The 17541-nt window shown below is 40.2% G+C and overlaps 1 protein-coding gene across 1 annotated transcript in view; it reads right to left on the bottom strand.

The window, feature by feature from the left end:
• The window catches only part of LOC104949869 (zinc finger CCCH domain-containing protein 7B-like), an 11582-nt gene extending 1094 nt beyond the window's left edge, over positions 1-10488 (bottom strand). The window contains exons 1-6 of the mRNA XM_010776302.1: positions 10283-10488; positions 9432-9499; positions 9283-9319; positions 7953-8150; positions 2137-2295; positions 1428-1508 (exon numbers count right to left, since the gene is read on the bottom strand). Coding sequence (XP_010774604.1) covers positions 1428-1508; positions 2137-2295; positions 7953-8150; positions 9283-9319; positions 9432-9490 — 534 coding nt within the window. The 5' untranslated portion in view covers positions 9491-9499; positions 10283-10488. The remainder of the gene's footprint in view (positions 1-1427; positions 1509-2136; positions 2296-7952; positions 8151-9282; positions 9320-9431; positions 9500-10282) is intronic.
• Positions 10489-17541: the final 7053 nt, after the last annotated feature.

The following is a 17541-nucleotide window of genomic DNA, read 5'->3' as shown; positions in this document are numbered from 1 at the left end:
CCAGTGGTAGCATGTAGATGTTAAAGAGAAGATGCCCCATTATGGTACCTGTTCATCTCAAGACTGGTCCTATTTATCAACTGATATTTATATTAGGGCCGGGACTTTAACGCGTTAATTAAGATGAATTAATTACACAAAAATTAACGCGTTAAAAAGATTAACGCATTTTAATCGCACTTATTTTTGCACCGCGGAACGTTTCTCACTGGATGAGTTTCAGGGGTACCGGTTATACTGGAGCACCAACTAACGTTCATGACTTCAGACAACAACAAACCACAGTGAACAATAGTCAAACATGAACGAAGAAGCTGATGAGACCGCTTTGGTTGGCCCCCTGGATGGGACATTTTGTTTTAAAAAACGGACGGATGGAAGCATCGATAAGAGCACGGTTGTTTTCAAATTATGCAAAAAGGAATTTGCATATCACCGCAGCACATCAAGCCTCAAGTATCACCTCAATGCAAAAGCTATAGCAGCTAGCGTGGAAGCTAGCGTGGACGTTAGCCCGACTCGGAGTACAAGGACCCACACCCAATTCGCGTTGATCAAACAGTGGCCTATGCAACAGAGAGATTTTATTTTTCATCAGCATATTGGAAGAATAGGAGGGATTGAGGTCAATCACTGGCACTTTTTTTATTTTATTTTAAATGGTACACTTTATGTTGAACTATTTACTACGTTGTTGGTGCAACTGGCACTTTATGTTGACACGGTTGTTTGCAAATTATGCAAAAAGGAATTTGCATATCACCGCAGCACATCAAGCCTCAAGTATCACCTCAATGCAAAACATATAGCAGCTAGCGTGGAAGCTAGCGTGGACGTTAGCCCGACTCGGAGTACAAGGACCCACACCCAATTCGCGTTGATCAAACAGTGGCCTATGCAACAAAGAGATTTTATTTTTCATCAGGATATTGGAAGAATAGGAGGGATTGAGGTCAATCACTGGCACTTTTTTTATTTTATTTTAAATGGTACACTTTATGTTGAACTATTTATTACGTTGTTGGTGCAACTGGCACTTTATGTTGAACTGTTTATTGTTTTGCTACACTTTATGGCAAAAATTGCACTTTTCTGTTGGTCTTTGTTAAGTACCACCTTGAAAAAAATAAACAATGTTTTGTTGCTTAAGCTTATGTATTCACTCATTATTCAATGGTATACTAAAATCCATGTGAAAAAAATTGCTTCTCACTGTTCTCAGGTTAAATATTTATATGTGATTAAAAATGCGATTAATTGCGATTAATTAATTACAAAGCCTGTAATTAATTAGATTAATTTTTTTAATCGAGTCCCGGCCCTAGTTATATTACATTTGATCAAAGTCCCAACATAGACTGCTTCCCTACATTTTCCAATGATTCATTTGCTTTTCATATTGGAAGAAATCTAAACTGTAATCTAACCTTTGAAGCCACATATGGTTTCCGGTTCTTCAGTTTGAGATGGACGGCCAGCTCCTGAGCGAGCTCATTCACCTGTTGGTCCTGTGAGGAGGTAAACAGAAAGATAACAAATCAATACATTTTGCAAGACACAAGTCTCTAGCCTCTACCATGTGGTGTCACCCACTTTATATCACGTTGAACTGGTCCACAAAAGCTATTTATTTGCAATTAAGGTTCATGTAACAAATGCTAAGAAAATGCTACAGCTGGTTAATATATTAAAAATAACTGTCATATTTTAGCAACTGTCTCTCTATCCTGATGCATGAGACAGAAAATCATTGATAAATAAAGTAATGTTCTTCTGACTCTTTAAAACTCCCAAATGGCATTTGCAGGACTCCACTGCACCGAAGGGAGACAACCAATCAGAGCCAAGCTGTCAACTATTGCTCTTAAACTCGTGTCAAACAGGTTAAATATGACTAAAGATTCTGTTACTGCATTGCCTATTTTTTACTTTCAATGTTTTTCGAAACACATTTTAGTGTAACATTTAGCTGTAGATCTGAAAATGTGCTCAAGGCGGTGCTTTGTTTTGGCTCAGGTAACACATTTGCTCATTGCATAGAGCAGTTCACTTCAAGAGACACCGTCTGATTTTTTTAATTAAAGTAATTTGCTTCGACTGATTAGTGTCCACTTTCACTGGCAGTCCTATCTTTACCAGTCTGTTGATCAGCAGGCAGTCTGTGGTGCAGTTGTACGCCTCCTTGTACTTCTGGAGCTCCTTCAGACAAAGGGCCTTCCTGAACAGAGCCCTGCGGCTTTCCTTACACACCGTCAGAGCTTGGTCGCAGTCCTTCACGCCCCGCTCATATTCCCCCTGTGGGAGAAGAGAGATAAAGTAAAAGAACAGGGTTAAAAGTGTCAGAATCAGATCAATATTTGTTGGTTTTAAAGAGAAGCTTTGTGGTTTAGGTGTGAGCAGTGGCAGCTCCAGGGTATGGCTGGGGTAGGCTACAGCCATACCAAGAAATGACTTAGCCCCACCATGAAAAATGATGTTAAAGTAAGCAATTAAAATAAAATAATAAGCTTATACACTAAAGGTGTGGAAATTCTCTGGTGTTATAATATCAGCGAGGCCGTGGTCAGATCAAAATGCCTCCGAATGCAATTGAATAGACCTACAGCCAATCAGAGCAACGAAACGTTGGGTCTGCGTCACGCATCACTGATTGAGATCACTCAGATCTGCCACGTAGACACGTCGGACGGCGTATAGCGAGTTCATTGTTGGGACCGGTACACCTATAGACTGGGATGCCTCTATTTCCTGGTCTACCACNTGGCTGGGGTGATGGGGGTCTTTTATAATCCGGAGGGCTTTCTTCCTGAGCCGCTGGGAGTAAAGGTCCTCCATGGATGGCAGCTCCGTCCTGGTGACGTTCTGTGCAGTTTTCAACACCCTCTGTAAAGCCTTACGGTTGAGGTCGGTGCAGCTGCCGTACCAGGCCATGATGCAGCCAGTCAGGATGCTCTCTATGGAGCACCTGTAGAAGGTCAGGATGCTCTCTATGGAGCACCTGTAGAAGTTGCAGAGTATCCTGGAGTCTATGTTGAACCTCCTCAGCCTGCGGAGGACGAAGAGCCGCTGTCCAGCTTTTTTGGTGATGGTGGTGGTGTGAAGAGTCCATATCAGGTCCTCAGTGATGTGGACACCGAGGAACCTGAAGCTGCTGACTCTTGTGGATTACAGGAAGCAGCAGAGAGAGGGACACGCCCCCATCGCCATCAATGGGACTACGGTGGAGATCTTATTTGTATTTACTTGCACATCTCAAAACATTCTCTTGCACTACTTTATATGTTTGAATGGTTTATGTCCTATATATATTCATGTTGCACTGTATGAGGAGCCTGTGACTTCAGTTTTTCATTGACATATCTACACTGTAGCTACACATGACAATAAAGCCTTGAATCTTGAATCTAGAAGTACATAACCAACCAAGTCATGATCCGCTTTGACTTGACTGATGAGGAAAGAGCTCTGGTAATTAAAGGTTGATTGCTGGCAGAGTCGACAGCCATTCATACCGAGGACGGAGACACCGAGCTGAGTGAAACACCAGCCAATGCCTAACATCGGTTAAAATGTGAAGACAGTCAAGGGCAAGGACAAGTAGGAACAGGATTAATGTAGCTGCCTAGAGCAGAGGCTGACAATGGGAACAGCAGTGAAGTTTAAAATAGCTCAGACTAACCACATGTCAGAGTGTTTGAGAGAGGGAAAAGAAGGTGTGATAAAAACCAGTTTTTCCTCTCCTCTGAAGAAAGATTGCTCTGTAAAGAAGTGACAGTTCTGATGAATAAAGATCTATTTCAGACTCCAAAAGCGAGGCTGTCTTTTGTGACAGCATGTTATATTATTAACAAGGTGTGTTCTGTTACATTTCACCGTTAAAATGTCCAAAAATGGCAACACCAGTGTATAATTGTTGTGCTGTAAACTCATGGTTTGTGCTGGGTGTATGAGGGTTCAATTAATGGGGTTCAGTTTATGTGAGTGTGACTTTAAATCTGGATGGAGATGATTGATGTGTATAAATAGAGGGGATAAATAAATTAACGTCATTGAGATTGAGGAATCAGCAGAGGCCACTAGTAAGTGTGATTATTATATTGAATGTGATTTAATGTGTATGGGATATGTGTGATCCTAATTGGTGTATTGTTGTTGTCCTTTCTTCTTCTAAGGTTAACAACCTATTTAAAAATAGGAGTTGTTTCCGTCCATCTTGATTCCACCCATACTGTCGGGAGATAGACAGTACAATTGTTGTTGATTTGTTTGTTGTTCTGAATGTTTCTGGCAACTGTCATGCATAGAGAAATCTCTCATTGTAATCAAGGTGACTGTCTGTTTTATTTGGTCGTCTCTATTAGCGTTCCCATGAGCATGTGTCATAGGTGTGGTTGTCTGCCAGAAGATGTCATAGATTGACATTTAGTGACATTTCCACAAAACACTTTTTAGATTTTGGTCGTTTCTTTAATCGTATGTTCAACAGGACAAAGAATTTTGCTCGTTTTACGTCTGGGTCTTAAAGCTATCATTAGATTCAAGGCTTTTATTGTCATTCGTACATAGCTACAGTGTAGTTATGTCGATGAAAATCTTACGTCCCAGGCTCCTCCAACAGAGCAACAACGTTAGCTCACAGTCCCTCTATAGGTGGTCCACTGAGCAGTGGCCGTTTCTCAATCGCGAGGAAACTGGCTTCCAAGCCAATATTTCAAGGATGCNCACCTAAACTGGGATCCTCTATTTCCTTCTCCAACTCGTCCCTTTGGCACAGATGCACCGTCTAGACTCACTAGAGTGTAGTCACTTACCGCACTGCGTCTGGGTTGCAAAGCAAACGAGACTAACCGACATTCCCAGATAAGTTAAGCGTAAGCCTGCCGTAAAACTAGACTGGTGCGGAGCCGACTATAATATTGTGGTTCTTAAAGGTGTGGAAATCGTAAAACGAATAATAAAATAAAATTAAACGAATGAGAATTAGTAGTAAAAGTACCCACCCCCGATCAGTTAAAGAACCGTACCGACATCGGATGGGGTCGGTTATGGGACCTCGTACGGTGACGATTTGTGGGATTTGGTGTTTCGAATGAGAAAATTTCGGGTTGTTTATAACTAGACTAACGACTGGAAACATTGGCAAGAATCATTACTTTGAGCGATATGCGCAGGCCCGTGCCTTACCTTGGACTTCTACACAACTGCTCGGGTCTTGATAGATTGAGTGGGGAAGTTCAGGAGATATTTCAACAATACCCTGGGTGGGGTGGCGCAATGGGCTGTGCGTTTGATCATCAGGTCAGGGGGCGTTGGGGAACCACAGTTTGAAACCCTCCTCCGCCACCATTGCATCAGGCCGTTGTGTCCTTGGGCAAGGTGTTGTTACAGCAAGTCCCGATGGAGAAGAATTTTGTCGTAGAACTACTCTTTATACATCCATGGATACAACATTACGTGTTGATAGAAATCAATACGTAATGAAATAAGACCCCACGGTTTGATGATTGATAGGTGCGTGGGCTGTCTTTCATTTTGACACACAGAACATTGGGGGCTATCCACCCTTATCCACAATGTAAAGTAATTCACAGCCTCTTCTCTCTGTGAGGAGCAGCAGGTTCAGCTTTCAGAACAAAGTGTCACCTTTTTCACCTGTGGGGAAATTGCAGGGTTGGCTCCAGGTCGCCCTTTTTTATTTACTACAAGACAAATGTGCATTTTTATTTCATAGCGTTCAATTTAGATTGATGACCATCATCAGTTTAAACTTGTTTACAAAGCATACTGTAGTTCTGTGAAGGGATATAATCTGCCTTGCATGGCACAAACAATGTTGAGGATGTGGGTTTATTCCCATGGACCACATTTACTGAGAAGCATATATTACTGCACTTTTTTTGGCATTATATCTTTGGGTCATGATTTATTGACGAAGGAAAAAGTGGGTTTAACTCACACCTGTTGCTCTCGATGTCATTTTGCACGAGACAGGGAAATAATCTAAGCCTCACCCGTGGCGTCAAGGGGGGGGAGCGATATAGCATGTATGTATTTACATTGCAAATGCTGACTTAATCCCCACCACTGTATGGGTTAGCCCTACCATAGATTACCCAACACAAATACTCAAGGACAGAAATGCTTCCTTTGGGGGAATTATTTTACTGAGTTTATAGTCTATTATTGTTTTGTACAATATCTGAAGTGTACATTTACAGATAACTTCATTGTGCTTTGCCTAAAAAAGGCAGTTAAAATATATCAGAGATTTTGCGATTGTCATTCCCAATTCCAGGTCTGAATTGAAAGTGTACATTGAAAATGTTTTTTTTTCTTCAATTGAATCAGATGAGAACTGAGCACATGCCGTCGGATGTACCGCCTCCAGAAAAGGCCCAGCGTCTTCTTTCCGAGTGTTCAGCTGTATTTGTGCGGCCACTCAACTAAAACATTATGAAAACATTTCAACTTCCTAGAAAAGCGCTGTTGACGTTTTTTGCCATGTCTTTCAGACGGAAACTATCATAACAAAGACCTTAAAGCCCGTTTGTTGAAGCAGACCAGCTGGGTGCCGGTGAGTGTGTGACTTTTATTGTCCTCCTCCGTCATTTTATGGGTGTCAACAAACTCATTCATAAAATGTGATAACAAGAATCTTCTCGTTGGTATATAGTGAAAAAAATATTGTGAAAAAATATATAGTAGGATAAACAGATGACAAAATCCATGCTAGTCAGTCTTGCAACAGCGGTGAAACGACATATCGTTGTCATATCAGCACCCTGCCATCACCTTTCTGATAGAAAAAGGCGCTACATGCATGTGGACATGGGCCCTGGATTGTATTCTAAGTAAATGGTAAATGGACGGCATTCTTATAGCACTTATTCAAACTTTACAAGTCAACATTCACCCACATTCATTCAGAGACAGAGGCTGCCATACACCTGATTACACAAAGACTCACACACACACTGTTGGCCTTGGGCTTAGATATGTTGCCCAAGGACACTTTGATATGTAGACTGCGGCATTGGATGACTGATCGACCTCCTGAGACACAGCTGGACTTTCCCATAATTCATAAAGAGGAATATATATTTCTGTCTTGGATTAACCGCTACACTTAAATTATTAAACTGTTAAATAAAAGTTGAAGCAGGTTTAAAAATCCCTTTTTTTAAATGTTATCTATAAAACACATTATACATATTTTCTTTAGAGTGTACTAACGGTTACTACTGACTGCTACTTCAACACCTTTATATGTTCATTTAAAAAAAAAAAACACTACTCTTTGTTTTACCCTGGATGTCTACTTTTAAAATATTTTTTGGCACATGCTTGCTTCTTTATTTAAAATGTTAGTCTACTGTTCTTATTTTGCCTTTTATCAACACTGTCCTCTTTGCTGTAAATAAAGGACTTCTGATACGGATTAAACCTGTCATTACTGTGGGTTGATGCATTTTCATCTGTCTCCCCAACTGACTAGGAAACAGATCAGACTTGGGTGTGGAGACGCATTTCTCTGGAGCTAATTTCCTGCCATAACTCCACAAACAAACTAAACAGGTTTTTATAAATGCCAGTACTAGTCCCACAAGTACTATGAAGTACTTTTACTGTGTACTTTTTGAGTAATCCTCTGTCAATGTCCCCTCCTGAGTACAATAATGCATGTTTCTCTGCTATTTTGAATAAGCGTTAAAACACCTTTATACTTTAAGAGGATGGTAGACATAATATCAGCAATACTTCCAGTCAGCACTCCAGCAGCAGCATTTTTACCCCTTGGAAAGTCTTTAGAGTCTGGCCTGAATAGCTGGTCACAAATATCCTTCAGCAAAGTGACACACCCGTGTGACACACATTTCACAACAACACACAGAACACACTTCATCTTCAAAAGGTTCTACACAACTGAAACTCATGGACCAGCTGTTTCTCACCTTGCTGTGGTGGGCAGCAGCCCGGTTCACATAAAGACTCTCCAGCAAAACCTCGGGGATCTGGATCTCCTCGGCTTCAGCGTAGCTCGAGACGTTCAAGGCTTCACTGAACTGTCTCACCGCCTGCTCCCAGTCCTCGTCCCTGAAGAAGGCGTTGCCTTCATCCAGCAGATTGCACACCAACTTGGTGAGGAAGTCCTAGAGGAAAGGAAAGAAGGGGATATCATGCTGGTGGCGTGTCTTAAAAACATTGGGTCATATCATGAAGTAGAGTAGTCACAACACTTTCAACACCATGTTCTTTATTTTGTTTATATATGCCATGTGCAGTAGTTAAAAACAAAATGGTTTAATTAATGATTTTATAGTCTAGGAATTGGTACAGTCTACATCTAGTTATCACAATGACTTCTATAATACAATAACGGACACTATTTTTGCATGCTTCCCAGGGCTGCACAATCAATCTAAACGTTATCAAAATCGGAATATGGGCTGGTTAAGAAATGTAATTGTGAATGCAGAATATTTGTGTATAATATATATAGAGCAAGTGCTTAAAAACATTTTGAATTAAGTATTGTGAAGGAATCCTAAACTACAAATTATAGCCTACAGACTTCTTAAAAGACAAGAGAGACATCACAACACAATGAAAATTATAAATCCTTCCTTTATCGTGACTCAAATTTGCAATAATTGCAAAATATGATTTAAAAAACTTGGAGTGAGGTAATTTTTGTTTACTAATCTTGCTGCCCTAATGCTTAAATATACTCATTACCACACACAAACAACAGCTCAGGATAACAGGAAGGTGATTAATTGAGCAAGTATTTAGTAATTCACCAGGTCAGGCAAGGTCAGTGGATCATCAAAGTAACTTCGATTCATACTCCCTAGCCATTTACAAAATGTGGTGGCAATCCATCAAATCACTTAAAAACAAGACCGTTAGAGTGGTGCTAGAGGAAATAATGTAGGATTCATCCTCTGGAGACATGCAAAATGTAAGCCTAACTATTCAGTAGTTGTTGGTTGTAACACTTTCAAAGTAAGTATTGAGATAAACTTGAAAAGGATCTGACGAGTGGGCAAAGTATGTGAGAATAGATCCTTAATTTGCATGCAGCCAAGAATGGACAGAAAGGTGGGAGGAAAAGATAGACAGAAGAATTCAAGGGAGAAACGAAACTGAAAACTAACGGGGCTTGGGGTTTTGAGTTATGGCCAAGTGACTGTCGATCATAACAAGCATAAATCCCACATTGCAAAAGGGAAGTGACATAAGGAAAACACATAACATTGTGTTCGTAGTAACAACTAGTACCTGGTATCCATCCGGCTCTGGATACGCTAGTGAAGACCTAGAAAACAAGCGAATATTAGTTTAGAAACGTACTGGCTGGGTTATGAGCAAAGGCATGAGTCATTCAGGGAAACGGTAGGTTTCACTTTCCGTCACTGAAAACATCTTACTGTATGAAAGTCAGGGCTTTGGTTATCTCCTCCTGGCGTTTCTGTCTGGCAGGGTCCATGCTTGTTCCCTGGAGAGAAGACAAACAAACAAAAGTAGATTGTAACAAAGCCTGACTGTGATAAGGCCCATCAAAATAAGCCTTTAATTTCCTCGAAGAGCAAAAACAAAACACCTACATGTCAAATTATGCAAAGACAACCATCGAGCCTGTCTTCATGTTCATTCGGTATTTAAATAGAGAGGTGGGAGAAGTACTCTGATCTTGTACTTAAGTAAAAGTAGAAGTAACAGAGTGTAGGAATACTCTGTTACAAGTAAAAGTTCCGTAATCAAAATGTAACTCAAGTAAAAGTACAAAAGTGTTGGCACCAAAATAAACGTACTCATTATGTAGATTAGTCCATTTCAGAATGATATACATCATATGTTTTGATTATAATTGTTGATGCAGTAATGTGTTTATCAAAGCTGGGAATCTAGTTAAATTACTTTGAATGCTGCAGGGTATTTGAATGTAATCCAGGTGTAACAAGTCATATTAAGTGTTCTCTATATTTCACATTATTAACCCATATCTGAAAAGTAACTAACGGTATTAAATACATGTAGTGGAGTAAAAGTACAATATTGACCTCTGAATAGTAGAAGTAGAAGTACACAATAACAAAAAACTGAAATACTCAAGTCAAGCACAAGGCACTCAAAAAGTACATTCAAGCGCAGTACTTGAGTAAATGTCCTCACATTACACCAATGTTTTAAAAAATGCACAAACATCTAGCATGCAAGCCCCCTGACTCCCGCATGTGTCCCTGCCTATCGTGGCGTGAGTGACTTCCGACACACCTACCTGGTGAAGCGAGGAAGTGCATTGGACTGAAGTTAAGTTTAAAAGCGTGCCATTTAATCTCCAAATAGGCGGAAAGACGGAGACACTTCTTGAGGATATATTAGTCGAGCTGACGCTGAGAAACACCCAGCCGAGGAACAAGACACCCGCAGAGCCTCCGTGTATGACTTGATAAGTTTCGCTTTCCAGCAACACCAATGTTATCAGCCAACTATAAACCTTACACTGGCCCTTTAAATGAGTATGAGCTTATATCCCTGAATAAAGTCTGACAGGCACCACTTCCTGCTCACACACCATAAACCTGTCCCCCTTATACCCTTATTTCCTGCAATAAATCCAAACACAATTTATTCTTGTTCTCTCTTTGACTTAACATTGTGTATGGGTACAATAATACAATGCATTCCTCAATAACGGTTAAAATACCCAAGTGGTGCCTGACAGATTTTGCATTAAGGCAAAGAACACAACGTCAACAGCAAAACTGCGAAACGTTAAAAATTTACATAAATAACCTAATTAATTTAATTAAAAATCAATGTAAGAGAGTTATTCAACAAAAAAAGAAAACCAAAGGAATGGAAAACATTTATATGTAGAATGTAAAGATTAAAATATTGATCAACAAAAAGGAGAGTCATGACTTTGCTTTTGCCTGGTAATATTGGCCTGTAATGATGATACTATAAATCATGGTTAGTTACGTTTTGGAATTTTGGACCAACTGATATACTGGAAAGAAGGTAAACGCTTCAAACACACTTGTAGTCTCTGTTGGACTACAAGTCCCTTGCCTCCCAGCTCTTTTGCCGTCAAGCGCTCTAGTGTCGTGCGCTGGAATCAGTTTTGAACGCTAGGAGCGAGCGGGAGCGTGTTTCTGGACTGGATTCCAATTCAATCAGCACAGCAGTGTTTTGGTAATATCTATGACATTTTGTATTAGTACTATGAATGCAATATCGTTCATGTATTCATTTAAATCAACCAGGGACTGTTTGGGTAAGAATATCATCTTTTTAGTTGCCAACGGTTGCCATATGTCCGACTCGAGAGGCCGAGCAAAGCCACGCTCTGTCCCACGAACTAGTGCTAGCTAGCTGACTACATGTTCCCTTTTCTGCTAATGTTGCCACTTGAATGAGTTTGTTAAGTGTCTGAAAAGCACGATATGTCCCTGAACTGACAGTTGTCAACAGCAGCAACACCTGCTCCACTGGCATTAAACCGTCTAGGTGTGATAGCACAACAACAGCAGCACTCGGCTAATGCTAACCGAAGGCAGGGAAACACCTACCCCAAAACAACAGTGATTTGACAGAGGTGGAAGAAGTGCTCAGGTCTGTTACTTTAGTAATAGTATTAATGTAACAATACTACAGTGTTGCTAGTACAAGTCCTGAATTCAAAATCTTACTGGAGTAAAAGTACAAAAGTATTAGCATCAGAATATAGTAGACTATAAAGTACACTAAGTACTCATTATGCAGAATGGCTCATTTCAGATCCATGTTATTGAATTATAATAAGTAATGTGTTTATCACTTCAGCGTTGCAGCTGCTAAATGTGTGGTTTATTTCAGTTACTTTATATACTGCTTGATAACATAAGCTATAATAATGAAATAAGTGTATCATAGTTTATTGGTTGAATAGTTTATATATATTTATATATTGCTCTTAATCTGCGAAGAAGCTATAAAATACAGCTGTCAAATATATGAAATCTACTAAAAACTTCAATATTTGTGCAAAAATGTAGTATAGAAAAGGTATTTTTAATTGTATACAGAAAATCTTAAAAGCTTGTTTACTATTCAGCATACAGATTAAATATAACAAAATCTATGAATAAAATGTCAACTGCTGTAAACTTTTAAATGTATATATTACACCGAAAACCTCGCTTTCAGTTCTTATTGAACTAAGCTTCAGAAAGAAACAAGGTGGTTTGAAGCAAGATTATCCACACATAACTTTCTGTTTGGGTTTTTATTGAATTAGATACTTGTAATAAGTGTTTACGGTGCTACCTGTTGAAACACTTTCTGTCACTGTATGTCAGGATTATAATAAAAACTAAATAATCTGTTTGTCCACAGGCGATGGCGACAGACATTGTTGCGCAGTTGGCCGAATCTCTGGCTAAAACTGGAGTAGAAGATGGAGAGCTGAGCTACAAAGGCCAGGGAAGAAAGCTGGACGATGCCCAATCAGGTGAGAGACAGACTCGAATGACGCACTACAATCTCTGTTTTTAACTATTTTTTATTAGAACACTCCAACCCCTTTTTCCCCAACCCCCTAACCCTTTTTTTCTTTGCTTTTTAAGAAAATATTCACAAAGCATACATAACAAAATAAACACATCTAGGTACAGTACATAGATTAACTACATAACAGATCACAAATACGAAAATAAATAATAGTAATAATAATTACAAATAAAATAATGGATACATTGTTAATACTCAGCTATACTTGAAATGTTTCCCACCTTTCCTCAAAGATACGCATTTGGTTTCTAATTCTCATAGTAGTTTTTTTTACATAGATTTCATTTACTAAGTTATTCCATTGTGAGTTTACTAAGTTATTATCTTTTAGCCAATTCCTTGTAATTAGTTTGATGATCGCTATTCTAATTACCAGAAATAGATACCCCCTAACCCTTTACCTTGTTGCCCTGACAGTGGAGGAGATCGTCAAGGAGATCCAGGACTTTGAGGACCTACAGGCTCTGAGGCTGGAGGGAAACACTATCGGTGTAGCGGCAGCTCAGGCCATCGCCAAGGCCCTCGAGACAAAGAGCAAGTTCAAGGTCTGGAGTGTTTCTTCTCGATTTCAATCATCACACTTTCTGACACTAACCAGGAACTGAGTGGTATTTTTGAAATGATAAATATGAACTGGTCTATAAAATATCAGAAAATAGTGAATTATGCCCTTCATAATTGACTCAAGCCAAGATCATGTCAACAAATTGCTTATTTGTTTTGTCCAACCAACACTCAAATACCTAAAGATATTTAGATTAACATAAGACAAATCTGTTCAAAGAATTAATGAATTACTAAAATATCGGCAAATATATATATATCTCTTGAGCAACTCATCATTTATTGTTTCAGCTTTATTTAACATAATACTGATGAATAACATTTTAGACATAAGTATGCCCAGTTTTAAATCACAAAGTATATTTCAGATAGTCTCTCACACCTTAAGGCTTGCTGCATGATTTGGAAAAAGCAGCGGATTGCATTTATTTAGACTGATATTGCAATTGATTTGATACACTATATTGAAAGGATTGATCATTCGCATCATTATTCTCATTATCATTATGAAATATATGAAATGATCGTGGTGTTTTGTATTTTTAAAGAGGATCTGAACCATTGAAATATGTTTTCTAGTACAGTTGCAAGAAAAAGTATGTGAACCCTTTGGAATTACCTGGATTTCTGCATAAGTAGGTCAGAAAATGTGTTCTGATCTGCACGTTTGAAGTTTGCAAAAGAGCACCTGGATGTTCCACAGCACTACTGGCAAAATATTCTGTGGACGGATGAAACCAAAGTTGAGTTGTTTGGAAGGAACACACAACGCTATGTGTGGAGAAAAAAAGGCACAGCACACCAACATCAAAACCTCATCCCAACTGTGAAGTATGGTGGAGGGAGCATCAAGGTTTGGGGCTGCTTTGCTGCCTCAGGGCCTGGACAGATTGCCATCATCGACGGAAAAATGAATTCTCAAGTTGATCAAGACATTTTGCTGGAGAACTTAAGGCCATCTGTCCACCAATTGAAGCTCAACAGAAGATGGGTGATGCAACAGGACAACGACCCAAAGCACAGAAGTAAATCAACAACAGAATGGATTCAACAGAAGTAAATACGCCTTCTGGAGTGGCCCAGTCAGAGTCCTGACCTCAACCCAATTGAGATGCTGTGGCATGACCTCAAGAGAGCGATTCACACCAGACATCCCAAGAATATTGCTGAACTGAAACAGTTTTGTAAAGAGGAATGGTCCAAAACTCCTCCTGACCGTTGTGCAGGTCTGATATGCAACTATAGGAAACGTTTGGTTGAGGTTATTGCTGCCAAAGGAGGGTCAACCAGTTATTAAATTTCGAAGTATAAGACTTTCGGTTCATTTGAAGACAAATAAATTTTTCAAGTTGTTTTTTGGGCCTGGCTTTGATAAAAAATGCGCGTTTGGCTGCCAAATAAACTTTTTACTTCGGGCAACGCTGCAAGGCTTGATAACCTATCTCCCCATGAATACAAGGATACAGGCAATCAATTGCTACACAGATGGGACTTCGCTTAGGCTCGCTAAAGACGCGCTACAAGGTACGAAGGCTACCGGCAGGAAAGTCTTGAAACGGTCGGCAGGGGAGAGTCTTTGGGTCATGGACGCTTTTTGGTTCAGTTAAAAAACAGAAATGTTAAGTATTTTTGTCGGAAAAAGTTTTTTTTCGAATTTCTCGTGAAGGTCAATTCTGTGGACACTTATTTACGACGAATTCCTTTCCTACTACTATGTATCTAAAGTTTTTTTTAATATGTATTTTTATATGTGATGTTCACTTGTAGACGCGCAAAGAAAAACGAAAATTCTTTACGAAAAGTGAAGGCGTATTTTTCGGAGCCTGCAACTTGGAGGGCGCACGACTGCATTTTTTTTGTGCGCCCCTTGTTCCCCGCTCTCTTCGCCGGGCCACATTTGCACTGAATTATTTTTGTACCTAAGGGTTACATCAAAGCTGTGTCTTCTTCAACTTTCTTATTAAAGCCTTAACGGTATACGCCTGGGTTCTGGAATAATTAATAACGTCGGGCGATCCGCCAGGTTTTCTCTGGTCCTTCGGTCGGGTTTCCTAATCTTCTTTTTCAATTGCCGGTAGCCTCTCTTTTAACTCGGACGACCACACTCTCGTTTGGTCACCTCTTGACCGCGTTCGGCATAGAACGCCACTCACTGGCCGCGAGATTCGATGTCTTACAATCGATTTTGCAGTGTTAGTGTTTGTAACACTCGAATTCGATTAGTATATAGTCCGAATATTGATTTCAATCGTACCTAGTTATAATCATTGCATGCCGTCGCTGACAAGCGTAATGACTAGGGTATTGTCGGTTTTGATTACGCGGGTTCGAATTAGTCGGCGTAGAGCGCAATGGATACGGTTGAAGGTTGTGATGCCACGAGACATGGCCTCCTCTCTTTTGGGGCTCTATGCCGGACTATGAACTGCTAACACCGCCTCTTTTTCCAACGACCTCGGAAGGCGAACTATACAGCAACATTTACCGAACTACCTTTCGTCCACAACATTCAGCCCTCGCCAAGGTTGTCGACTAACGTCGCTCCGACCTCACCTCCGAACTCCGGTCCCGTTTTCGGTCTCACTGTCGGTGGGTGCGTGTTGTTTTGTTTGTGTCTGTCCCCTTTGTTTGTTTTGTTGTTTCCTCTGCCGACGCGTCGTTCGATTGTAAGGTGGTTGTCGCAATTGGATTACGTTTTTGAGGTGTGATGCAGAATGCGCCCGGCACATGGCCTCCCCTCTTCGTCTCTCTCGTCCTCTTCGTTTCGCTTCGCCCCCCCCCCCCCCCCCTCTCTCTCTCAAACAATTAATGCCAAAGGACTAAAATTCGACACCTCTCATAAACGAACGTCCCTCCACCTACGGTGTTTGCGGGTTGGGTCGTATGCTTTGCGAATCGAAGCGCAAGGCAAAAATGAACGACATGAGCTACAGGAACTTGCCGACCATAAACGAACGTTCGACGTTGTTTTTGGTGTTATGACGTGGTACTTAATGGTTTACCACTTATGTTTAATTTTGATGGCTTTATGGTCGAGGAAATTTTTTGGTGTTGGCGAGATGAAGTTGCGTGAGATAATATGGCGCCAGTCTCTCGCCTCTACACAGGGGACACCTACATTAAACTCGCGCAAACTTGCATACTGGAATTTTTTTTTTTTTTCGGCAAAAAAAATTCTCGGTCTCGGAGTTTTTAAGCGGAAAGGAAAGGGATAGACTTTAAGGACGGGAACAACGAGAGTATTTTTTTTTTTATAGTTTTAGGACGCGTTAAGTGATACCAAATTACCACCACTCCTAACAAGTTCGTTCGACAATTCGTATTTTTTAAAATCTTTTTTTTTTTTTTTTGGGACGTTTCTACGAGAAATTTTCACCATTTCTTAATCTTTTTATGATTTGTTTTTTCGCACCTAAGCCCTTCTCGTCTCAAGCGAGAATCGTAACAACAAATTGGGCAAATCGCAGGTCAAAGAGGTCGACTAGGAACAAGAAATGCCGCGCAACGGTTGTCCGGTCTCGCGAGAAGGAGCCAACCGTAGAGTGGTTTGCTGTCTAACTCAAGACGAACTCGCATTGTCTAATCAAATAAGTAATTCAACTTTCTATGTTAAGTTGAGCTATCGCGATTCGTTTTATTTCCGGAAAAGGTAACTTATATTTACATTTTATATCATTCTTTTAACTTTAACTTTAATCTATCTTTAGCCCTCCGCGTACTTTGGCGGAGAAATTTACGCAGAAAGTGTAAACGTTCGTCGGTTGTGTCACTTTACACAAGAGACGGGGGAAAAATTTGGGTAAGGATCCGTAGTTCCTCCGGATCAATGATCCTCCTCACCGCGTTCGATAAATGTCGGGTGGGCCCCTCGGTTTACCCTCAACCCCCCCCCATTCCCCCCGACAGGCGCACGAACGAGTTTCCCGGTGGTGCCTTTTCCGTCCTTGTACTTTTGACCCTGGGAGGAGGTAGTTCGATTCGGTCGAGGTGTTGAGATATAAGTTCCACGCGAGGGAATTGTTAGGAGTCATCATACACAAGTTAACCTAATTCTAACTCGCAATTTAAATGCAATTGTTGTGTTTAGAAAGGAGTCTAAATCTAGTCGCAATTGTCACCATCATAAAGTAAATCCCCCCGACGCTGCTAATTTAAGCACAGCACTGCTTAATTTAGCGCTATATGCATACGCGCTATAAAAGTGAGCGTCCCTGCCGTTGTAACAATGAATGAATAATAATTAGAAATAAAAAAAAAAATCCTGCACACTATTAATTCATCCGTTTTAATTTTGAAAGTTTAATTCAGTACGAATCGTTTAATAACAACGACGAACGAATGTTTTCGCGATTTTGAACGCGGCCGAAAAAAAAGAAGTACAGTTCCGCATTTGAACTTCACCACTGTTCGTTTTGTGGT

Source organism: Notothenia coriiceps, unplaced genomic scaffold (assembly GCF_000735185.1).
Source record: "Notothenia coriiceps isolate Sejong01 unplaced genomic scaffold, NC01 NC01_scaffold00000339, whole genome shotgun sequence".
In the NCBI taxonomy this organism is placed as follows: domain Eukaryota; kingdom Metazoa; phylum Chordata; class Actinopteri; order Perciformes; family Nototheniidae; genus Notothenia; species Notothenia coriiceps.
Note: the sequence above shows the minus strand (reverse complement) of the source record. Positions and strands in the feature narration are given on the sequence as shown.